A 26,303-nucleotide genomic window follows, 5' to 3' on the forward strand; every position below is an offset into this window, starting at 1 on the left:
CTGATGACCTTAGAGACCGTGAGTGAGATAGTACTACCATTTTTTTCATATAAATATGTGTATATTGCATATTTTAAACCCCTTACTAATTTTGATAATTGACACGAGATAGTTACGTTCATCTAGAAATTGGTTTCATAACATAGTAAGAGCATTTGCTAGGTTTTGTTCTGGTTTATTGAATATGAAACTTAGCATATGTCATTGAGTAAATACTAGTAACGGTATAGCGTATTTAAGATAAATAATTGAATACAAAAGTTTATTAATTAAAAAAAAAAAACCAACAAATGTTTGGCTATGTTTGCAGCAGCCAAGCTCTATTCAATTACAGACATTTGCCCATCGTTTGTCAAATCCACAGACACAGGTCATTCACAGGTAAAGTATGCCAAAATGACTTTCTTGTTTCAGGCATCAAATATCCTCCTCAGACCTCACACCACTTTGTGTTTGCTATTAAAATATTTTTTTGATTCAGGTACCATAAATAACATAAAAAAATAATCAAAAAAATCCTTTATTGTTTTATTTTCTTACAAGGACATGTCTCCTACACAAGACTGGGTTTTAATATGTACGAAATAGTCACTAAAAATTTAAATAAAACATACAGTTACTTATACTGATTCATGATATTGTTTGTAACAATTCCTACCAACTACAAGACATAAATGCATATTGCATGTAATACAGTATACACTTCACTTCAGTATATTTCTTGCTTCGGCAACCTGGCATACGGCATCTGTGATTATCATTTTCTTCGTCAATCATTAGCAGATGGCCAGCCATAGATGTTCTCAGCTGAACTGGAGGTTGAGGTATATACTACGGCTAGTGGGTTCTGTTACGGGGTGGGTCTGGATAGGCTTTTTAAAAAAAGAAAACTTTAAATAGAACTAGAAAAACTTTAATTAAAAAAAAGGTCTACAAAAGAAAAGCCTATATCCGCGACGACGTTCAATACCACACTGACTAAACCCGGTATAATTCCTAAGTTATTCCAATACGCTGAGTCAGTGGAAAACATGGGAAACAAGTGCTGCAGCGTCAGCTGTTTATTACTGTATTCTTATTAGTGTTATTTAATATATAACAGCCCCCCGGATAAAATGGAGCATCTAGGAGAAAAAGATGTGAAATTGAAATTCACGAGGTAATATCGAACGTCGTTTCAGATTAACAACCATTACTTAATAATTATAGCGATAGAACATAATGCATATAATCTTAATACAATCTATTAATTCTAGATAAACATAAACAATAACATAAGTATATTATTAGTAGTTAAAAGGAGAATTAAGAACATTATAAGTCCTAGTTTATCTTAGACACTAAAAGGTTACGTTTAATAGGCGTTGGCCTTGACATTGATGAGTAAGTATCATCGGCCACGCTGTTTTCATTCATGACAGATAATTCAACAGAAGGTTGACGAGTTTCAGTAACTTTCTTAGTATTACATTGATTGAATATCTGTATACAATAATGATCCTTTGATCTTGGACAAAAATATCTTCTGATTCTATAAAGTAGGTATACAAAGAATACAATGAAAAGTACATAAGAAAGAGACATGTAATGAATGCCATATTTTTGGAAATGATTAGGACTCTCAAGGCTATCTAATTCCTTTTCGAATGAATCTAAATGTAAACTAGCTTGTAATAGAGAATCCAAATTATTTACATCGTTTAATTTTGAATAAGGCAACCTGGTAAGTGTCTTGTTGACTCTATTTTTATTACAACAGTCATCGTCTACTAGATTAAAGTTAGAAATAATCTGTGAACTTACATTGAGAACAGCGTTTGACTGTGGCACGAACTGTAAGGTTTTAAAGAAAGCTTTACAGGTTTTAGGTATTGACAATAAGCCCGTGCCAAACAGAGTTTCATCAAAATTGTTTCCGTCATTACTACAGGAAATATGACACTTGCCTGGCTCAGATAAAACAAAAATCCAGTTATTATTATTTATTTTATGAAATACTTGTACTGAGCCCTTTAATAGCTTAATTTCACAAGAACTAGGTAACTTACTTACTACTTCCGTAATTAAGATAGTCTCACAAATTGGGTTAACGACACTTGAAAAAACACTTTCTAACTCACACACATGGAATTTATCCGGAATCACTTTGCACTGATTTACACTACGCAACAGTGAATAGAACATATGATCGACTGTTATTGCTAAGTAAGGATGAGCGGGAGCAATAAGTGCAAACGTATCAGGTTGCGATACGTCATATGGGACAGGCATTGGAATCACGCGGTACAAAGTATATGTTTGCGGAAGTACGAGCGGGATTTTAATGACGATAATTATTTTGTTATTATGAAAATAAGAAATGATTCTAGAAATATCGATTAGTTCATGAACGTTTTGTAACGACAGGGATACCGGGAGTTCGTAATACCTTGGCATATTATTCCTATTTTGTTCAAGTTCGTTATATAATTGATGTGGACTAAGTATAGTTGGATGCAGTACATTCATTTTGCTGAATAAAATCGCATTATTGATATCTTCTATATCAAATGATAGTGAAATAATAATACTTTCAAGAGCACTTAATAGTGAATTAATGTTAGACTTAATTTCCAACTTATCATTAGAGTTGGAAATAAGTTGAAGTCCTTTATCAATGACCTCGAGATTTTTATTTAAACGTTGCTCATTTTCGTTTAATTTAGAGATAGAATTATTGAATGTAGTAATAGTTGACTTAATGACGTGAATATTATCTCTCATTAAATGCGCTAGTTGTTTTTCATCTGTTTCTACTTGATCAATTGCATTAGAGAACTTGAGAGCATCCTCTGCATCCAGAGTGCCGAAAAAAGTTTTTAGTAACGATCCGCCAGCGTCTATGAGACCGCGTTTGTATCTTTTATTACTACGAGGGCTGCCTTTTAAGTTGTGTCGTTTGAAATAAGTATAGATAATCCAATAGGTTATTACCGTTTATTATTTTTTTAAGAATACTTAGCGATATTTAATGCACTTTTGCATGCATTCAAATCAGTTTTTAAATATTTATTCCATTCCAAAGTGGGGGTAGTCAAAACGGCCGATTTGTATACGTCAACAGCTTCTTCAGGTGTGCTGAAAGGTAGTCCACGAAGAATTTTCTTAATTTTGGTTAATGTATTAAAATCATTAGTGCTTAAGTTACAGCTGTAAGGTGGATGATCCAATATTACAACATTTTGGGAACTCAAAAACATCGGTGTTTGGCGGGCGGTGCGCGAACTTGCATTGTCATGGTGCAGTATCATTCGAAGTCTTGGATAGTTTTTTCTAAATTCGGTGATGACTTTTGGCAAACAAACAATGGTATACGAGTCAGCGGTAACCATGTCGCGATATTTTAGTACAATAGTGGCGACACGATCACCCTTTGCCAAAAACGAGACAACCATTTTTTTTTTAAGTGCTTTGCGAGCGTACGACTTTGGTCGGTTTTGGCTCGTCTTGGAAGACCTAGACAGCTGACTGCTGCTTAGAATCCGGATCATAAGCGTATATCCAGGACTTGTTATCACTAACTATATCATAGACCTGCTTTGACTCTCCTCGGTCGAATCGCTGCAGAGTTTGACGTCACCAACTTACTAGGGCTGTTTCTTGGTCGTCGCTAAGAAAATGTGGTATCCATGGAGAGATCATCTATCTTACGCCAAGTTCTTCGTGTAGGATATTTTTGACTGTGGTCCCTGAAATGCCCACGGATGCCTCTATTTCACCATATGCTACATGTCCGTCTGCGAGGATTAGCTGCCGCACAGCCTCGATATAAACTTGCATCATGGCGGTTTTTGGACGACCTTCACGAGGCTTGTCACTGAAGCTAGAGTGCCCAGGTTGAAATTCTAAATATCAGCGTTCTGCGGTCCTAAGGAATGGTGCTACATCACTAAATACAGAATTAATCTCTTTCTAGTACTGAAGTCGCGACAATCCCCTTTTAAAGTTGTAGAAAATTATCGCACTCAAATTTTCCTTACACATTTCCATTTTTGCAACCGACCTGTCACCTTTGAATGGACGATACAATAAAACTATTCGACCTATTTAAAAACATTCTTTTGTTTTCGAATTCTAAATTCAAAAAGATTCAAATAGCATATATATATATTTTTAAAAATCGCGGGAGGTTACCAAACGACAGAACTTAAAAGGCAGCCTTACGTATTAACTAAATACGAGACAGAGGAATACTTTTTAACATTGTTATCATGTTGATTTTGTAATGCTGACAACGCATTTAAACAATCTTGTTGGATTTTTGAAGAACTAAAATCTTTGCAATAAGTGTTTACTCTAGAAAATAATGATTCTACAATAGTAAAATGAGAATGTATTCTACTAATGTCTAGATAGGTAATGACGTTCCAGTTATCATTAGTGAATTTTAGATTATTAATTTTGTCGAAGTATAGGCCTGGACTCGTAGTTATTGGCGTGACAATTTGATGACACGAAGTTGATGGACCAAAGTGCCTGTAAAGATAAGTTCAGGTTATACCTTCGTCTGTCGCCAGCTTTATTTCGTCATAATGATGACGCACGTGTCTCCGATTTATCAATAAAGTGACGGTGTGATTACCGTTTATTTTAACAATTTTAAAAGGGCCTTTCCACACAGGGGATAAGGCTTTGTTTTGCTTGTGGTGACACTTAAGATAGACTGAGTCACCAACGTTATACGTAACAGGCTTAGCATGAGAATCGTAAAGGCGTTTAGACCTTTCTTTAGATAACTGAATATTTTGTAGTGCTTTTTGCCTACTGTAGTATAATCTATGATTTAGTAATCTGACGTAATCCGTGTAAGTGTTATTCTCTAGAGTATCAATAGATTTAGGAATATGTGGCTTGAAACCAAATAGCAATTCGAATGGTGAATAATTGGTAGTCGAATGAACATTGGAATTGTAAGAGAACATAGCTGTATTGAGATATAAGTCCCAGGTATGGGCATTTTCGTTCACAAATGGCCTTAAATATTCTTTAAGGGTGGCGTGACTCCTCTCTAGAGCGCCACAAGTTTGAGGATGATAAGGCGAAGCTAGAATGTGTTTTATTCCGAATAATTTTGTTAGCTGTTTGATGACCTCGGAAGTAAAATTAGTGCCTTGGTCAGTGATGATCATTTTAGGAATTCCGAGATGAGATATAAAATGAACTAATTTTTTAGCGGTTTCATCCGCTGAGCAAGTTAACAAGGGATAGGCTTGCGAGTATTTTGTAAGATCATCTTGGATGGTAAGAATGAATTTGTATTTAAATTCGTAGGTCTCTGGAAGAGGACCAACAATGTCAAGGAATATTTTTTCGAGTGGTTTTGTTGCGGTCGAAGTAATGATCATAGGCGCGCGATTAATTTGACGTAAGGGTTTATTAATCTGGCAGGATTTGCAGTTTTTAACGTAATCTTCGATGTCCTGCCGCATATTTTTCCACCAGTACATGGACTTTATCCTTTCGAACATACGTGATACGCCAGGATGACCAGCCGTCGGTAAATCGTGATTGTCACGGAGTATCTTTTTGACTTCCTCAGGTGTAGGAAATAGGATAGAGTTCCTATAAATATTAACTTTGATGCCAGTGTCATGGAATACGTAGCCTATCATGTTGTAGATTTTTGTATAAGAAAGTTTAGTGAATGGATCAGAGAAATCTGAAATGGCAACTTCCTTCTCCTCTAAATACCAATATTTAACCATATCTCTATATTCGACTAATAGTCTGAAAATATCCTTATACGACATTTCATCATAGTGGTGAACGCGCACAAATAAATGTGTGAACAAATGCTTATCATTGGAAGTGCTGTATAAGGTATAAAGTTCACGTTCAATGTCACGAACGTTAGGTTGACTTGTAGATAAATCTATAATGTCCTTGCAATAAGGGACAGAATCGTCTAAATCGACTGAGGTAGGATATGCAATTAATTTGCATTTGGCTTTCAACAATGACGCGTTGTATTCTTGTATAGTCGTATCAAAGCCAAAGTTAGGCTGTTTAGATAGTTTTAAGTATTTTTCATAAGTATCTGACGAGCATGGCGAAGGATTATCAAATGGCGACCTTGGAGAGTTAGAATCTGGAGGATTCGGAACATTTGAGTTCGGTGACTCATCCTCGATAGCGCACACCGGGCGATTTGAATTGTCAGTATCTTGTAACGGGAAACGTTCAACGAACGAAAATTCAGTAAGAGACTGACACTCCCTCACCGCTGCTAACCCACAGCGGGAGGGGTCATGTGATGATTTTTGACGTCATAAAAAAAGTGTCTTATTTGTGACAGGTGGGTACATGAAAACTGTACCGAGTTTGATAATATGTGCTCCAAATGTGGACAAAAGAAGAAAAAAGAAGCTAAACGAGCCGAATTTCAGGGCAAAGGAAAGGGAAAAGGGAAGTCAAGTACTGGTCATCTATCCCGTATAGCTATGGCCAACTTACCCTGATGCCCCGGGAGAGATGGCCAATTCTGTTTTTTTTTAGAAATTGTTTTTTAATATGTTTTTGACTTATAAAAAAATATTTGTGGTTGATTTTTATAAGACTAGTTACTGTTAATTATGATAAAAATAAAAAACTGATTGTAACAACACTTTTTCTTTTTTTTATTATGCCTAGATAAAACTATGGCCATCTCTAACGAGTTTACCCTACAGAGATTTTTCAAAATCTTTCATTCGCGGCACTATACTATATGCCGTACAGCGTAGAAGTGAAAAAATGCTAGGGATGGGGTTGCTTCTGGAATGATAGATAGTCGATAGTTTAAAAATATTTTTTATTACAGATAAAATAGTATTTATATTCTACCACAATCACACTATAGCACCACCTAGTCCCAAATACATATAATGCATAGTATACTTAGAAAATACACCCAGACCAAGACAACTAGACGAAGAATGTTTGATTTGAATCGAACCCACAACCACTACGCCAAACAAACCAATAAATTTCAAAAACTAAAAACTATTAAAGGACGTGTATGAAACTTAGTAAGTAGGTAGTTATTCCACTGAATTATTTTCATACTTGACATCTTTGGCATCAAGAATTATCTCAGACATAAAACTTACATAAATAACAAAAGGATGTCAAACCATCCATTTTATTATTTTAACTCCATTGTTCATTATTCCTATAACTTGTCCTTTTTTAATTTTGTACTTATGACTGTCTTGGGTAAGCTTGGGTAGCTATCTTTTAATAACAACTCGAATCCAAACCATTTTGAAGACATTTCTTCTGCTCCTGCCCATCTAGGCTTTTTTAGTTATCTTTGAAACTGTCCAATCGAACTTCGCATCTTCTTTTCAACAACACTTTTTTCTGTATCGAACTTACAAGCCAAATACATCCATGCGTCATGTTTTCTGTTGCGATCCTTAAAATGTTCACTTGTCGAATCCCACAATTCTCTTTTTTCTTTAAAATGCTCAATCAGTAATGCAGTGTTCTCTTTGTTCCACTCCATTTTAAAAACCACAAAAAATGAACACGTCTACACCAATTAAACCACCCGTAGCATTAAATAAATGGCAAGTGATGTATTGGGGTCAGCCTCTGTCTCCTCACGTGACAGAGATGGAGTTTCTCTTACTATCTGCTCAAACTCATTAAAAGATAAGCCTACACGATAATGCAGGAGTTGTGGATCCATCGACCTCACATTTTCAAAATCCATTGTGTTTGGGTTATTTTTTATGTGAGTTTATAACAATTTCATCATTTCAACCAATAATGCACCTGGAAACTCATTATCTGAGAAGCGTTTGGAGAATCAAGAAGCCGATGCCAATCATTGCGATTTATGTGCTCCCGACAAACTCTAGCTATTTGTTGGTATATAAATGTTTGAGTGAATCAAAAGATCGAGCTTGATTGCTTCCGGAATACGACATCGACTTTCATTAACACATCCAAAAAACATGCAAGAGTTAGATGTGTTTGGCGTCCTCGCATACTCTTTTGTTTCAAAAACGCCTTCATCAGCCCTCCATATTCACTGATTTTCAACCCTACTGCGATTAACTGCATATTGCACTCTCAGTCAACACTTCTGGCAGATGAATTTTTCACCGTCAAGGTTTAACTGTCAAATAATATAAAAATGTTGCGATTGCTAAAAGCTAGTAAAACACAAATACCGACAAATCGAGACGTATATAGTAAGTAGCATTTCGCCCACCCTAGTTAGTTCGAGTGGCTGCTGGTCCAACACGCATGAAAGAACACTTGAATATTTTAAACGTTTTGACCACTGATTCTGAGGTTGAGGATTATCTCCGATTATGAGTTTGCAAGCTAATCAGCCCATATTTTTTGCCCGATGGACGTACGAATAACTAACCAATTGAGGCGCCAGAAGTGCTTGAATATACTCAGAGGTTCCTGGATCTAAGAAAGTTCGAAGTAACTGGTGGTGTCATCTCTCTTTGTATTCAACCACCAATCAATTGAACGCCAAAGCCTATTCAAGATGTTTCGCCTACGTAATTGAACTAGAGCTAAATCGGCGTTAGATGGTAAATCCCTAGTTCACCTCCTTAGTACTTTAGCAATTGTTTCAAGCTCTTCTACTCGTTCTTCCTCTGAAATAGTGATTGCCGGCATTCCTGCACGATTGCATATGTTGTGCAAAACACAACATTCAATAACTATTTTTGCACCTATGTCTGGATGATAATCGAGTTCTCTGTGTACTAATAAGCACCTAAATCTTCCTTTTAGGAGGCCTATTGTTCTCTCGACTGAGTTGCGAGCAGTTAAATGACGCTCATTGTAATATGATTCTGGGGAATTATCTTCAGCGCCACTAATTGGTGTCATAAGGTAAGCACGCTGAGCATATCCTGAATCCTAAAAAAAAAAATAGTTTTTATACCTACTTATTAGGCTTATTTTCTGAAGCAGGGTCAGGAAAGGATATACTTACCGAGCAAAACAACTTCTTCAGCAGCATTTGTTAATGCCTCATAAGTGGTCTTTTATAACACTATAATTAAAAATAAAGCTATCATGAGTAGCTCCATCATGTGTGGGATCCACATTTAAAATATTTAAGTCTGCATCTGTTATCTGAAAAAGAAATAAATTATAAAGACTATTATTCCTAATTATAATTGTTTACAACATTGAAATCCATTTTACTAATTGCACATTTCTTGCATGGTAGCCTGGTAGGTGGTTCTCTGCTGGTTTTTTCATTGCCACCAGAATGTCATCAATACACCCTGTGGCTGCTGCAAAGCCAAACCTTTTGTAGAATCTGTAATTTACAACAATCACTAATATGATCAACTTTCACATAAAATTTAAAAATCAAAGGGATATATACCTAGGTACTATCAATCAATTAATCAATTACCCCTTTATCCTGAACTTAAATTGTTGTGTAAGATAAAATGCTTTCTCTGTTAAAAGAATATCTCTAAGTTCAGTGTGCCTTTTGGCAAAGGCCTCCTCCAACAATTTCCTTTGAGTTCTATCCCTGGCGACCCTTCTCCAGAAAGGGCGTGCTGTTAATTTCAGCTCATCCTCCCATCTCTTGGGCTGTCTTCCCCTTTTCCTTTTCCCAACTCTGGGGTACCAGCATTTAACAATTTTACTCCATTTTTCCTGAGTGCTCCTTAGCATATGGCCTGTCCATCTCCATTTCAGTTGGTCTATCTTCGTAAGTACATCCATAACCTTCGTCGTGGCTGACATATGGCTGCGAAACGTGGTCTCTTTCAAAACCTAGGTACTAACCTTTCTTTTAACATTTGTCTTTCTTGTTTATTTTGAGGAAACCTTATAATTTTTTTTTTACTATGGCCGGATTGTTGAACGCTTCCTCTACTTCATTTATGCAATGAGATGCTGATGGTTGCGATAAATGCGTTCTGATGTCCCCTTTAATATTTTTTTTTGGCAGGGGGAAAATCCTCATGGACTTCCCTCCACCTGGGGTCGGTGGAGGGGGTGTGCCGGACTCTTACCGGCTAAAAACCCACCCAAGGTTTCAGTTTCTTAGGGTTTCCTTCTCCCTTCGGTGCCCAGTAATGTAAATTGTGGTAATTTGTGATACCATTACGGTCAAAACATGACTCATCGGTCCACAGACTGTTTTTCAAAAAGTTTTCGCTTTCGGCATCGGCATTAAGCATGAAACGACAAAATTCAAGCCGTCTCTGCGGATCTCCCTCTTCTAATGACTGCACGGGTTGGTAGTGGTATGGATGTCGGCCTGACAAGTGAACTACAGACCAGACTTTCCACTGTGACATACCAAGCTCACGCGCTACCATGTTTGTAGATATGTTGGGGTCGTAAATAAAACGTTGAAGAATCAGCTCCTCGTCCTCAGCCGTGTATCTCCGAGAACGACCAGTGTCAATTTGCCTGCTTCTTTGAACACTGCCAGTTTCAGAGTTGGGTAGACCTAGGTGGACTTAACCCAAGAAGCTTGGGTAATACTAATTCAACCCGGGTAAACCTAGGTTTACTTCACCTTCTAGCATTACCCTTAACATATTCACTAACAAAAAAAATAAAGTCTAACATACATTCGAGAGAGTTTCTTGTTTATTTCTAAATGTCCTCAAAAATCCATCGGAAGTTGTTAACCACGAAACTTTTGGTTTATATACGGAATCCTGGCTAGCACCTGATCGAGTACTTGCTTCAATCCTTTTTAATTCTTGATAGTAGGATATGATGATTTGTAGTTCTTGATCCGATGATCTGAGTTTTTCTTTTTTGGTATTTCTTCATTTGAGATGCCTGTAATATTTAGCCTTTCCGCAATTTGTTTGTACGCACTTTCTCTTGCATCTCGGTTTCTATACAACATACTAGTCACATTCCATAAACAATCGTAATCTCGATAGATTTCCACAAGTTTTAGGCCCGGATTCCTCTGTCGTACCGTCAGTCGCGTAGCGCGCTGACCATCAGCGCCAATGAAAACATCCGCAGTGCGATACTGACCGCTCCACGGTACAGGGGTCTCCAAGAGGATTTGTTGTGGATTTGTGAAGCGGAGTTTGAATTTAGGATATTATTATGAACCCGTTTATAAATTGTTTAGTTGCTGCAGCATACTTACGCAAGCGGAGACGACGTCAATCCAAACTAATATTATAAATGCGAAAGTAACTCTGTCTGTCTGTCTGTCTGTCTTTTCTTCACGCCTAAACTACTGAACCGATTTGTGTGAAATTTGGTACAGACATAGTTTGAAATTTGAGAAAGGACATAGGATAGTTTTTATTACAAAAAAAAATAAAAATAAAATTATTCCGGACATATAGCGCCATCTATTGGTCAAATCAAAAATCTGCTGGTAGTCACTATTCCACGCGAACGAAGTTGCGGGCAAAAGCTAGTATAAAATAAAAAGATATCACATTCACCCAAATTCAATGCATTCAATTTTCTGTGGCAAACATGGTAGATAGTGAATGCGGTTGACCAAACATGGTGTTAGCTCCGTCAGCTGCAAATCCAATCATGTTTTGTTTGTAGGGAATATTTTGGTTATCAAAATATTGTTAACATTTTTCATGTAATGCAGAAGCAGTACCATCCACAATTGGTATTAAGCACAAAAAATTGTCTTCCACTTTAAAATCTGCTGCTGTTCTGGCAATGAGCGCCAAGTGTTTTGTGGTAGATTTGTCAGTGCTCTCATCAACTATTAAAGAAAATAGTTCAGTTTTCAAAGTCTCAACTAACTGACTATGAGATAATATTCCAGTTACATTTGTAATAATAGCTTGGGCCTATGTTTTACCTGTACATCTTTATTTTTCCTACAGGGTAAGCATCAGCGTACGTACTAATTAGAGTGACCACCTTATTGTCGTACCATTTAACTATTGCTATCTTATTCGTATTATCAACCACTTGGCAATAAGAACCTCTACCTTTCTTTTTTAAAGATTTATCACTCATCAGTAGTTTGTCACAAACATTAAGCCTGTTTTGGCGTATAGTGCCTAAACTAAATATTTAGTTTAGGTATTGTTGCCCTTTATTTTCTTGTGTTAGAAAACAGCTGGCAAAATAGTCTTCTTCATATTCGAGGTGCCTTCAGTGCCAGAAGTGGAAGCTTCGGTAGTCGAAGTTTCACGTTGGTTTCGGGAAGTAGTAGCTTCAGCAGTCGAAGTAGAGCGTGTATACTCTGAGAGTGAGCTCGTAGATCTAGCAATGTTGTGTATTTAAGATTTTCAGTATTTCTTGTGACCCATAATTGTTTTAAAGATTCAATTATAATGGATACTATTAATAATTAAATAGTGGATTGAGTTTTATACTGGCTTGATTTAAAAAAATGTAAATGTTTGCTAAGAGGGCAAAACGAAACATTCTTCGCAGAAAGCGACAGCCTTTGGAGCTTTGTTTTAACATTGCCAAAGCTAACATTTTTTCTTCAGTTAAAAATCTTCTACCATTTTTTTATTTTTTTTTTATATTCTCTGAACTCCAACATTGTCAAAATTTTTGAAGCACTTGGCCGATTGCTTACAGTAGATATAGAGTTGCAACTGTTTTTTCATTAAGTTTTAGCTGCTTTTAATTGCAATGATTGCTTCAGCGCTCTACTTCGGCATTTAGACAGTCTTACTCGCATTTTTATCAATTCTTGATATTCTTCTGGTCGCGGTTTATTTTTGACGACCTGACCCAAAGAACAGCGACCACTGAAAGGAATCATCTGTTCATCTATTGAATAGTAACTTGCAACTCGTTCCAGTTTGTTGCAGGTCTCCTAAATCCGTTTGATAAATTGGTAGCACCTTCCAAAGCAGATTGTTAGTCTCAGTGTCAGTTGGTTGATTGTCATCAGCTACGGAAAGTAATAAATCGGTCGCTAACTATTTATATATATATTGGTATTTTTTTTCATAAGAACATTCTCATTAAATCGGTTTACTAGTAATTTGATTTTTTATTTATAAACTTAAATTTATTACCCACAACTAAAAATCTACGAACTATAATTAAAAAAAAGGAATAAACCTATTCTCTTCATTATATTTATCAAACAGATATTTTATGACGGAAGTATCTACCTCTATAATTAATGGTTTTTGCCTGAAAGTCTGTTTTTGTTTGATCTTTAGCTGGCGAAAGTTCATATCTTTTTATCTGATTCAGAGGCATGGCATCAGATGCGTCTGAACTGGAGCTTGTACCATAAATTGTACGATAATAGCTGCGCTTCATGGTTGGCACTAAAAAAAATCCAATTGACCATGCTAAATTTACCGCTACCTTATATAACTTTTAAAAGTTAAAATAGTTTTTTACTGAGGACACCGATTTTTCTTTCCCTGCAGAATTAACAAATTTTAAATTTTCCAATTTCCTAATTGCTTCTAGCCAAAATTTGTGGTGTGTTGATTTTTTTGTCATTGTAGTTCTTAGTTTCCCTCTGGCTTCTTTTGCAGATCCTGTTCCATTGAGGCTATAAAAAAGTTTGTCAAAAACAGTACTGTTTCAGTAGTATTCTTTATTGTGCCCCTGACAGGCCTGCCATCCGCATAGTGTGCTGAAACAATAAATATTTGTAAGCATAACACTGCGCTTAGAACTATTGCGCTCTGCCGACTAGTTCTAGGCGACTCGGTCCCTCGGCGACTGAAACATAGGCAACTAGGCCGGAGACCGAACCGAGCGACAGTATTCTAACTTTCCAAGTACATTCGTGCAGAATGGACGTTGAAGAACTAGCAATAGTAGCGCTACTAATTATACTATATTTTGGGTGCATCCTTTAATATAAACGGAGATCAAGAGAAATGGTTAAAATATTTTACGAAGACATTAGACATTATAAAAATACCGTCGTATTTTTTTTATTATGCAAGAATGTCATTATGTTCATTTGATGTGTTATTATGTCTTTTAAAACCACATATAACTGGCATAGGTACAAATATGCGCCCATGTATTTCTCCGGAAGAAAAACTCTTTAATTTTTTTTAATCAGTATCGGAAGAATCCATATTTACTCTCTTATTTATTCTATGCAACTGAAAATGTAGAAATGGGTCATTCTACAATTGGAGTAAAAAAATAAAATTAAAAAAAAGCTTCGATTTTCATAAGCTTATTAGATTTAATGTGTTTAGTAACAAAAATAATCAACAAAATAATTAGTCACAGAGGTAATCTATGTTTCAATTACGAGATAATTGGCATAAAATAAAAAAGGACGATGACAGATGTGACGCCATACGTAAAAGAAATGATGATATTCTAAATAATTCTGGTTTACAAATAACCAAGAATTTGATATAAACGATAATTGTTAACATACATCGATATCAATTAAACCAAAATAATAATTATTCTTGAACACAACAAGAAGACACAGAAAAAAATACTTGAAATAAGAACACAGAAGTGACGTTTTTATCGTCACCTTCTGACAAATAACTAGCTAATTCGAGATCCATTAATAAATAGGCAGACTTGCTTGGAATATTTACTAATCAGGTAAGTACAACTGTTAGTCAGGTACTTATAATTACAAGCTTTTATTTAACTTGCAATGTATGTATGTATGTAACTATGTGTGTTCGGTTGGAATTTTACAACTCAATTTTGAGGCACTTGCCCTCAACCGATTGAGCTGAAATTTTGCATACATGTTTAGTTTGGATGACAATGCATGTTAAGCTATGTGACTTCATCCTAAATCCAACATGGCTTAATATACAAGATGGCGGACTAGTTATTTTTAAGGTACCTACAATATGGGTATCAAATGAAAGGCATTGACAAGTAGAACACACTGCACTTTATGAAATAATAAAAAGTATAAAATAAATTGAGGTAAAAAAATCTTTAAAAACAAGCTTTTATTTAAATGCGCTAAAAAGAAAAAATAAACTTTTACTGTAACTTTACTGTCAACTTATTACGACAGTAAAAGTTTATTTTTTCTTTTTAGCGCAAAAAATAAACTTTTACTGTAACTTTACTGTCAACTTATTACGACAGTAAAAGTTTATTTTTTCTTTTTAGCGCATTTAAATAAAAGCTTGTTTTTAAAGTTTTTTTTTACATAATCACACTTAGCTCTCTCAGTTCTGGATTTTAAAATATGTCTTCATCAGACGAATTAGATGCGAAAATATTAAAACGACTTGTTTTTGTATAGTTAGAAGCCTGACTAAACACCTGATCAATTAATTGATTCGTCTGAATTCTCTTCAGACGAAGAACCATAGACAGATTTAAAATATAAGTTACGACTTCGTTTTGTTGGAATCGAGACCGTAACCAAATCTTCATCGTCAGTATCTACGCAGCGTGCTGGAGATTCATTTTCGATATCTGAAAAAGGTCCCGGTGGACCGGGCTCCTTAGAAATTTCTTGATCAGACTGATGGGGTGATGGGGAAATAGCAAGGATGTCCTGAGTTTGATCAGCAGAGATTTGATTGTACTCTGCATTAATCACACCCATTTCATAATGAGAACAAATTTGATCTGGACGACACTAGATGCAGCTAAGTTTTCATGCGTGCAGAAGACCGGGGCTGTCTTTATTCCATGTCACTTGGTGAACATTAAGAGTACCTTTAAATGCCGGTGTTAGGCTTTTCGCCAATAAATTTTCTATGCTTATAACATTGTCTTCGTCTATAGGTATAATTTGGACACCATTACAATTTTCTTCCAAACACTGAATCAGTTGTTGGAAGTTTGCGTCATCCTTGCCCCTCGCTACAGATTGGTCTGCCGTTCGTTTTACTGTTGCGCCAATAAAGTACGTTATTGGATTATTGTTATTATTGGAATTGAAATCAACTTTCTTGTCTTTGCAATGGTTACATTTTCTAAGCAAACATTCTTCTTTTAATTTTCCTGTACAACATATTGTTTTTACAAGAGCTGCTGGAGTATTTTCGTTGATTACATTTGCTGTTTTTAATGCCGTAGTTAAAAGTTGAATATTAGCGTGATGAATGCATAGACAAGTATCTCGCTGTTTCGAATTTGGTGAAATTATCCAAAAAGGGCGATAACGGCAGAATAGGGAATAAGAAATTTTACGGTTTATTGTAGATTTGAATTTTGCATATAAATTGAGCAATGAATCGTTTAGCAAGCGTATTTGCTTTTTAACTTTTCTTCTTGTAATCGTTTCTTTGGTTCCAGCTGTCAATCTACTACATTCATCGTTTTCTAAAAAATCTTTGATCTGTTCCTTCACCTTATTTACTCTACGGTTTTCGTTACATGTGTTGGACGTAATATTACCCACTTTTTGTTTTTCAATAGCTCTGTTATAACGCATTTTATACTTCTTTACTCTATTTTCTAGTAGACGCAATTTTTCTTTTAGTTGATTGTTCTCCAGTTTTAGAAACCTTCTATTCTTTTGAGCTATTTTCCTACCGGATTCAGCTCTTGATCTAGATGAGGACGGAACGGGACTGCCGGGTCAATATTGCCGATTGTCAATAAAATTTTCAGTCTGTTGATGAATGCGTTGCAATGCTTTTTTACTGTCTCGATATCTTTTAGACCTTTCTCTCCACTGCCTTCTAATTATTTTCTGAGTACGTGGAGTGAATTGATCAATCGTTTTTACCTGTCCATCTTCTTTTTTCCGTTGATATCTCTCTCTGTCTTTCCTTCTTCTTTCTTCTAGCTGTTGTTCTGTTAACTTCTGTCGATGACGTCTCATTGCAATTTTCACTTGCTCCCTACGTTTCTGAAGTTTTTTTAACTCTGACCTGTTATCCCTCTTGGAGGAGCGTGTACGCGGAGCCATGTTGTAGATATAGCTAAAATGAATAAAAAAAATTGAACTTACATGCTCCAGAGTTAGTAAATCTAAGTACACATTAATTTACTATTAAAGTATCCTGTTTAATTTTGTTTATAATTTAGTTAATGTTATCGATTTTTAAAGAAATTAAATTACAACAAAACTAAAATTTCGTCACATCGGTGACCTTGCATCATATCTGTTATCTTTCACTTTGATTACAGATGTGATGATCACAGAAATTACGAACTTTAATAGTTCCGGCCATATTTTTTTAAATGTTCAAATTCAGATTTGCTTCGGCATTTAATCCCTATACTGACATTATATCTAATACATAGAGGCTAGGTAGTTTTATTATTTAAATTACAAAAAAACGAATATTTCGTCACTTCGGTGATCTTACATCACCTCTGTGATCACTTTGACCTTTGACTGGTGACATGGTTTTTCTGTAACATAACTGGTGACGTGCGGTCTGAGAGGCCGCTGCCATAATATAGTCTGTAGCATTGAAATTAAGTATGGTAGCTTACCGCATAGTATAAAAACAGTTTATTAACACACTGAAGGATAAAATAAAACAAAATGGTATACTCTTAATATAATTTTTAATCAAGAACTTACCATCATAAAGTTTGCAGTCTCTAAAATCAAAGAACTAGAGGTGAGATCAACAATTAGTGACTTAAAAAATTTAATTAACATATTAAAACAAAAATACTTCTTTTTCATAAACTATAGTAACTAATCAACTTAAAAAAAAATAGGAACCTTACTGCAAATGAGATATAATAAAACTGACATTGGTCAAACTTTGGTAATTTTAGAGACACTCAGGGCACAATTGTTTTGCACACTGCAAGCAAACATGTTTTTTACATGAATTACACTGGTAATTTGATTTCCTATTCAACTTAGGAGGACAACTGGCACAGGTTTTCCGTATTTTTGGCGTGTTTTCTAGGTTTTGTGGTTCAGGTGGTAAATCAGAACCCAAAATACGCGCCAAGTTGATACGTACATCGCGTGATACGTGTGTATTGTAAACTCTGCGCTTCATGTGAAGTAAAACTGTGTTTCTAGCCAATATTTTGATGAAGTTTCCTCGCTCGATTGTATTGGCACCATCAGCTTGATATAAAACATGTGCGTTTACTGTGCTGATGTCCAACATTCGATAAAATATCACCATTGGCCACCTTCGTGTTCGGCGACTGCATGTGTAGACGGAACATTTTTTGTCTATCTCATCAACTCCTCCTTTCGTCGAGTTGTAATAGGCAATAATTTCAGGTTTGCCTGTCTTTTCATCAATAGACTCACAATGATGCATTGAAGAAACTAAACATAAAGCTTTACTTTTCTTTGGCACGTGAGATATCAGAGTCATGTGACTGGTAAATCCGTAGAGTGTAGACCCCACATCTCTTGATTTAGATGGCAAGAATTCTTTGGAAATCTCTCTTTTGTTTTTTTTTTTAGAGTACCCACACACGTCAAGCCTCGTTTTTTGAGTGCTTCAACTAACTCAATCGATGTGAACCAGTTGTCGAAAGTAACATTGCGGTTACTACCGTGTATAGGTTTCGTCAAGCGAATCACGGCTTGTGATGGAACCAAAAGCTTCTTTTCATCGCTTGTCAAAGTCTGTCCGTCTGACCCTTTTCCACTGTAAATATAGCCATTATAGAAATAATTTGTCTTAGCATCGCACATACACATCATTTTCAAGCCGTACTTAGATGGTTTTTTGGCATATACATGACAAAATAAGAGCGACCTCTGAAAGCTATCAACATTTCGTCAATTGTTGCACACTCCAATGTTGTATAAGGTTTGACAGTTATTCACAAATTTTCCGAATATGTTGGAAATCGCAGCTAGCTTATCATTCTGTTTTCTCTCTTCTCGGTCTGCCCCATTATCGAACCGTATGCACAGTAACAAATTTAGAAACCTTTTCTGTGACATAACACATCTAAAAATGTCTCTGCCCGTCCCATCGGTTGCAAATATGTACTCACAATTTTCGTGGTTGGACTTGAACACAGCTGTGTACATAAGAAGACCAAGGAACGCATACAATTCGATCATGTCCATATCTTGAATTTCAGGACGATTTTCTCTGCTGTATTTCGATTTGAGTTCGGAAAGTTTTACATTTGTCCACTTCAAAATTTCGTCTAAAATATCTGGAGTTATGATTTTCTTCCATAGAGAAAAGGGATCTTCTTCATTGCGATCGTGTATCCTTGACTCAGGCATACGTGTTATAATGTTATGTTGGCCCGTTCGCACAGCTCTGTTTGGCGGATCTTTTGCCCATTTGTATCGATTTTTGCCGTAGAAACATCTACCTAGTCTTGATAAAGGTTCATCGTCACTGTCACTTTCTGAAGGCCGGTTTTCCTGAATTGACTCCTGTCCGGTAGCTGATTGTGTATTCGCTTCTTCATCTTCAGAGGCACTCTGTTCGGTTTCTGAGTTGTGATCACTTTGCTCCGGGACAAAATTTTCCGGAATATCTTCGGTTTCTGATCCACTCGAGTCCTCCTGTGCCAACCATTCTTCGATCTGACGCTCAATTTGAGGATTTGCGGCTAATGAATGCTTTTTACTAGTGCTTGGCACTGCGCTCCCATCTCCCACCGCCCTACATTTCTTTTTTGGAGGTCCAGAATTATACATTGCAAGTTATAACTGTAAAAAACGAAAAAAAAACGCTTTAGCAAAATTACGTAAAAAAGTTACGTAAGCGGTGACATGGGGTCTGAGAGGCCGCCGCTCAACTTTAGATCGATATAACTTACCGAATTAAGCTTGTCTAACGCAGCTATCCCACTCTACGGCGCCGACGCAACTGAACTCGAAGCTACTTAGACGCTAAAATGCGGGAGGTGCGGGGAAGGGTGAGAAACGATGACTCAGTGATGTCACTCGGCCTGTGAGACCGCTTGTCACCAGTTAAAGGTTGATAACAGAAGTGATGATCACAGACATGACGAACTTTAATATTTGCAGCCATATTTTTTTATTGTTCATGTTTAGACTTGCTTCTGCAAACAAACACGATACTGGCATGATAATACATAAATGCTAAGCAATTTTATGATTTAATTATTATGTCTTACCTTAGTATAGCTAAAACAGATGTGATGTGCGAAGTTTTACACCTCAAAAACAGCAATCAAAACTATTTTTCACAAAAAAAAAAACAGACGAACTGTTTCTAATTTGATGCCGGCATGCGAATGACAGTTAAGTGGTGTTGCAATATTATACAAATCAAACGTACTAAACGAATATTGTCAGATACTTCTTTCTTATTTCTACTAGATAACAGAAGTGACGATAATTTTGTAACAAAAGTAGAATCAAGAGCGGTGCGAAATATACTTTACTGAATTTAATTTTCTTTACGCAACAATAATAGGACTATATGTGAAAGCCACTAAAGGATAGCTAAGAGATTTTCGTCAACTAATTGTATTTTTTAGTACATCTTAAGTCAACGGTGTGTAAATTACACAGATAACAGAACGTGATGAAAGCCGTTGAAAATTAAGATTTTTAATATTTATTTATTATTTTATTACATATGTAATATAGTAAATTATACTAGTAATAAGGTGATTACTATATAGATAAAAGATAGGTATGTTGTTTGTTTCCCCCACGGAGGAGAAAAGACTAGCGGAGATGCCCTAACGAAAAATCTCCTAACAAAGCAGCGCGCCAAAATTCGGGTGAGCGGGGGACGAGGAACGTTACTGGCTCCACCCGTGCTCCACCCTTATACGCCTTTTATGGGAAGCCGCCCATTTTTTGTAAATCCATCTAGCGTGGAATAGGATGATTAAAATCTAACCCTAAACTAACATCGACCACTAGTGACATACTCAAAAGTAAAGTAAATACTCAAAATTAATAATTCTTTTAAAATAGTAATTCAATTAGAAAGTTTAAAGAAGCATTCATTTGAAATGAACGAAGAAAAAGAGAGAGATAAAAAAGTTAGAAAATTAATTGTTATATAAGTATTATTTTGTGCAGAGAACTTGCCCCACAACAATTTATTTACTCCTCCAGAAATGAAATAAGTTTCTAGGAACCATTAAACGGAGACTCGATGAAAAATCATTTTTATTCACCACGGGTCTAAAATACCCCCATGGTGTAATTTAAGTATCAACTTATGGCATTGTGTTAGTTCGTCTACTAGCCACTATGGCATCACAAGCACGAAAATTCGTTCTATTTGTTCTAGAACCGTGCTGCGATGACTGTTGTTATTTTCGATGTTGCCACATTACGAAATTCACCAAGAAAAATGGGAATTAAAATTATAGGGACAGTGTTTATCAAATTAGAGTTTTCACAACTGTATCATAACGGCGCATCCACTAAATAAGTAGCAGACTTTATGTGAGGTACATTCAAAAAGTATGTACGGCAAGAGAGATATACCTATGTAAAACATTGCTGATCTATTCTAATATTATAAAGAGGAAAACTTTGTTTGTTTGTTTGGTTGTAATGGATAAACTCAAAAACTACTGGACCGATTTTAAATATTCTTTCACCATTAGAAAGCTATATTATCTGCAAGTAACATAGGCTATATTTTATCCCGGTGCGGGCAGTAGCTTCCACGGTACGCGGGTGAAACCGCGGGAAAACGGCTAGTGATGAATATAAATAAATATACATAGTTATGATTAATATGACATACACAGTAATACATATACATACATAGTAATGATTAGAGTTATGATTAATTTTAAGATAATTGCAGCTTTTTTAAATAAGACCTTTTTTAAGAATGGGTGATTGCATTTTCGATGTCTGGTAGCACTTAATTTTGTAACGGGTCTCTCTGTCTTGATGAACGCAATTTTACTTCAAATTTACGTAAGTCGACTACTTACCGAAAGATGGTGTTTTTATAATATTCAATTTTCATGATAATATATCATATGTTTTGGTTTGTAAATAATCTATAAAAAAACTTGTAGGATGCAAGGAAAAATGAAGCTGCTTTTTAAGGCAAAAATTGGTACCAATAATATACATTGATACAAGATTGATACGAAAATAATACAAATTCACTTAGAGGTTCTAGAAATGCAGCTATTCGACGACAGATGTCTCTAGCAAAAAATATGTTTTAAAGCTAAAATATTACTTACACGTGAAATGTTATCCTATGGTATGTTTGAGTTTGGATCCTGAGCAATTTCTACAATTAATGATAGCGCATTTCATCGTTTTAATCGAGTAACAAATAAAATCTGTTGAAATTGTGGTAAAAATACAACTATGACAAGATGTCAGTTTGATGTAAAGGACGGTATATGGGCGGTGTCCAGCCACGCCTGCCGTGACGTAGTCGTGACGTATTTGACCTACCTGAAGGCGCGTGACCTACCTGCGTTAGGGCATCTCCGCTAGTCTTTTCTCCTTCGTGGTTTCCCCCATATCTACTGAACTGATTTTAATAATTCTTTCACTATTGGGAACTACACACTTAGCATTGAGAATTGACTATGTTTTATCTGGGTAAAGGAAGAAGTATCCCTGGGACGGCGGTGAAACTGCATGAAACAGCTAGTATTAATATATTTACATACCATTGCATCGCTGTCATAGTCATTGACTTCTATTATAAAATCATGAGGAGCAATCGCCAACACTGCTAGGTCCTCTGGAGATGGTGATGGGGGCTTATTGCCGCCTCCAGTCTGCAATTGCTCTCGCCTGTGAAGAGATAAGTTGGCCTTGGCATCCAATTTCATTCTCTTCCAGGCCAATTTTAACTCCACATCTGTGCGGGTTTTCCCTGTCAATTCATTTAATCTGAAAAAACCTTAATTTGAAACATCATCGTAACGATATCGCACTGAAGTTATAAAAAGGAATTAAGTCGATACCTACTTATTAGTCACATTTTTCCACTCTCGACTTATTGAAGCATTTATGTTCGTTTTCGTCGATTTATCTTCTAGAATCTTAGCCGACTCGGCAACAAGCTGGCGCAGTATATCCTGAATGACATGAAATTTGTATCAATGAAAGTAATTTGGATAACGTAGCTACATGTTATGGTTGTTGCCATGCCAGTGTGTAGGTATGTAAAGTTCGACTTGTGGCAATTTATCTAGTATCCTGTCCTGTCTGTCTAGGTATGCAAGCGTATGTTTGAGGGTTTGCCCCGCACAATTTTTATGCATCTTTTAACTCGTCAGTAGTCACTAAATTTTTCCACAAAGTGATAAACTAACCTTTTCTTCTGTTGGAAAAAAGAATTAAAAAAGGCCGTGACCCTTTTATCACCACAAAACAAACTTTTTAACCGTCGAAATTTTGTTGAAAATTTTCAACTCAAGTCAAACTGCGCGCGCAGCTAACAGTTAATTCCGTTGTACGTACCTTGCTCGATAGTTTTTCTGAAACGGAATAATAGGTTTGTGTTATAAATGCATACTATTTAAAATATATAAACACTTTAAATAAAAAAAAAGTTTTATTTTCAACTTAATAGATACATTGAAATACACGTATCAACATATTGTAAAAAGGAACGGCACATAGAATGCTGAACCATTGAACGAATGATTTAAAATTTTTTTGCTTATTATCTGTGGATATTTTTTGAACCATAGACGAATCGAAGTACTTAACAGTCTTCTCTTAGTCTACGTTTTGTAATAAGGATGTAAAGAATATCGTAAGTACCGTAACAAACCAAGACGTCTTCAGTCTGGTTTAAACCACTACTTGCGGCAGTTTTTATAATAAGAGGGTAGATGTACTGGAATATGTAGGAGGTACATATATAAGTACGCTTAGTCACTAAAGTAGGCCACGATTAAAAATCAACAACTTATGTAAATTATTTACGCTAACTAGCACGACTGAATGCGTCTGCAACTTATGGAATCTATCAAACAATTGTACAATGTCATAGTTTGTAATTTAAGATTGCATTTATGTCTATGTTTATTTTCTGTGTGTGACAAGCCCTTGCTATAGGGAAAAGCATACAAAACCATTTTATTTACGATTAATTGAGATAAACACTCAAAGTATTTAATTACTGTTTCAACAGTGGCATTTCCTCTTCTCCCAATTAGTACAACCAGAGTAGTAGTTGGACAGTAACTACTGCCTAATATTTCTTTATAAGTAACCTCAGGCATAATACGATTGTTTGTTATCGTCACCTAAATATTGATATAATTTGTGACACATGTTTTGTCCAATTTCATCGCTATACATTACTATTTTATTGCAATTATTATTTTCATTTTGTATTAATTTTATTGTTTTTTGTGTGTCGAAGGAAGTACTTTTTTTACAACCATTCAATTTAATACAATGAGAGGATTGATGAGAATCATCTAACCCTGAACAGCCTAGCAGATCTTGTTCAAAACCTGGTGTTCGATTGTGTGTCAATTAAACGTTTTCTCATTCTCACTACACAGATTCACCGAGCTGTTCATTGCCAGTATGTACTCTCCCATTTCTCTTTGTAAGGTTTGATATTTGCATGTAAGTGCCATTAATGATTCTTGTAAATGGAGAATCCTTGCTGTATATCAACCTCATACTGTTTTTTTACTATTATTGAAATTTAATTGTAATTTTTTACAACTGGTAAATGATTTGTGGTTTTTGTTGACATAATTTTTGTTACTTTTTATTAATTTTTGAGTCCTTTTAATAAATTTATTTATTACATTTTAAAGATATCTTACAGACTAACAGAAAAAATAATGATTAACAAATGGCTATTTACAAGCCTCCACACATAATTATATAATATAAAAAAAGAAAAATAAATATATTGTGAAAAAAATACAAATATGTTACATAAATATGTACTTAATTTCTTTCACTATACTAATGAATATATTTAAGCTTCGAAGAATTTTTGTGCCATTCGACGTCGCAATGTCACCGCACTGGTGCAAAGCATGTCGATGTGTATTTTGACGTATTTCTTTACTTTGTTTTTGCTGCCAATGATTTGCTTGACCTGAGATATTGATGTAAAGCTATTGTCAGTAGTCAGGTCACAATTTGAGAACTATTTTTCAAGAGTGAGACATCAGACCGCACCGGAGTGGTGGCACCCGGGGCGAACTACTTATTGAGCACCCCTCCCCCCCCCCAAAAAAAAAAAAACGACAAAATATAATCACGTAGTAAAAGTTTGAAAAAAGCACCGTAAAGTGAAGAACCCGCGAGCGAAGCGAGCGCGAAATTGTTTATTTTTGAGACGCAAAGAGATATGTAAAGACGTCGGAGAAAACTAGTGTAAGGCGCTAGCGTAGCGAGCGCGAAATTTTTGAGTTTTTAAACACAAAAGTTCCCAAAAAAGTTTGAAAAAAAGCACTGCTAAGTGAAGAAGGCGCGAGCGAAGCGAGAGCGAAATTTTTGATTTTTTGGACGCAAAGAGATATGTAAAGACTTCAGAGAAAACCACTGTAAAGTGTAAGGCGCGTGCACAGCGAGCGCGAAAGTTTTGAGTTATTAAACACAGAAGTTCCCAAAAAAGTTTGAAAAAAGCACTGTAAAGTGAAGAAGGGCGCGTAAGTTTTGATATTTGTGACGCAAGAAGATATCTCAAGAGATTAGAGAAAATTACTGTCGTGATTAGCGAGATTTTTAAGTTTTGGAACACTCAGACAAGTTTGAAAAAAAAACGACCGGACATTGAAGCAGCGGCGAGCGAGCTCTAAATTTATTGAGATTTGGGGCACCAAAGTCCTCCACCTTCTTTTACAAATAGCGCCTAAATAGCTTAGAAATATCCACTGTAAAATATTTATTTTGAAGACCCTAATTTAACTCAGAATTAAGCACAAATTAAAAGAAACTGTCTTAAGCGAGCGTTAGTTTTTTTGCTACTTCATTGCTTTCTTTTTGCTAGATTGAGGACTCAAAACGTAAACGTAGAACAAATTAGAAATGAAGACAAATCCGCGAGCGAAGCGAGCGGATTCTTTTTTCTAACTTTGAGGTATTAATTTAAGTAATCAGATAAAAGCAAAAATACAATAGCAGGGTGACAGTCGAACTGAGAGGGGTGACCGCCTCGATGTCTCGCACATGCACTGTTGTAGTTTTGTTTAAAATTTGAATATCGCGCAGTAAATGGTAGTGAACCTAGGCTTCGCAGATTAGAATGGCACCCTTAGTGACTTGTCCCTTCTGCCCGCGCCATCCTGGTTGTGCAGATATGTGTCGACCAAGATGGTACCCCCCGAGATGTAGCACCCGGGGCGGACCGCCTCCCCCGCCCGCCTTACGCTGCTACTGCCAACCAGTTCCTCACACATTGCATTGGTTTGCTCTGTCTGAAGTTTCTGGCTGGTACTCTCCATTCTAATAATAGTATCCTGGTCTTTACTCAACCTACACTTCAGTTCAGCGTTGTGTTTGAGAGTCGTGTCAAACTCATCGCTGC

General features: G+C 35.9%; 1 protein-coding gene across 1 annotated transcript; it reads right to left on the minus strand.

The window, feature by feature from the left end:
• Positions 1 to 897: 897 nt before the first annotated feature.
• On the minus strand, positions 898 to 4,365 carry LOC124635986. The gene is made up of 2 exons (XM_047171946.1): positions 4,204 to 4,365; positions 898 to 2,908 (listed from the first exon to the last, which is right to left on the minus strand). Exon 2 carries the CDS (start codon positions 2,761 to 2,763, stop codon positions 1,324 to 1,326), a length of 1,440 nt encoding a protein of 479 aa, XP_047027902.1. The 5' UTR covers positions 2,764 to 2,908; positions 4,204 to 4,365; the 3' UTR covers positions 898 to 1,323.
• Positions 4,366 to 26,303: the final 21,938 nt, after the last annotated feature.

The sequence above is a fragment of the Helicoverpa zea genome, chromosome 13 (assembly GCF_022581195.2).
Source record: "Helicoverpa zea isolate HzStark_Cry1AcR chromosome 13, ilHelZeax1.1, whole genome shotgun sequence".
Taxonomy (NCBI): Eukaryota; Metazoa; Arthropoda; class Insecta; order Lepidoptera; family Noctuidae; genus Helicoverpa; species Helicoverpa zea.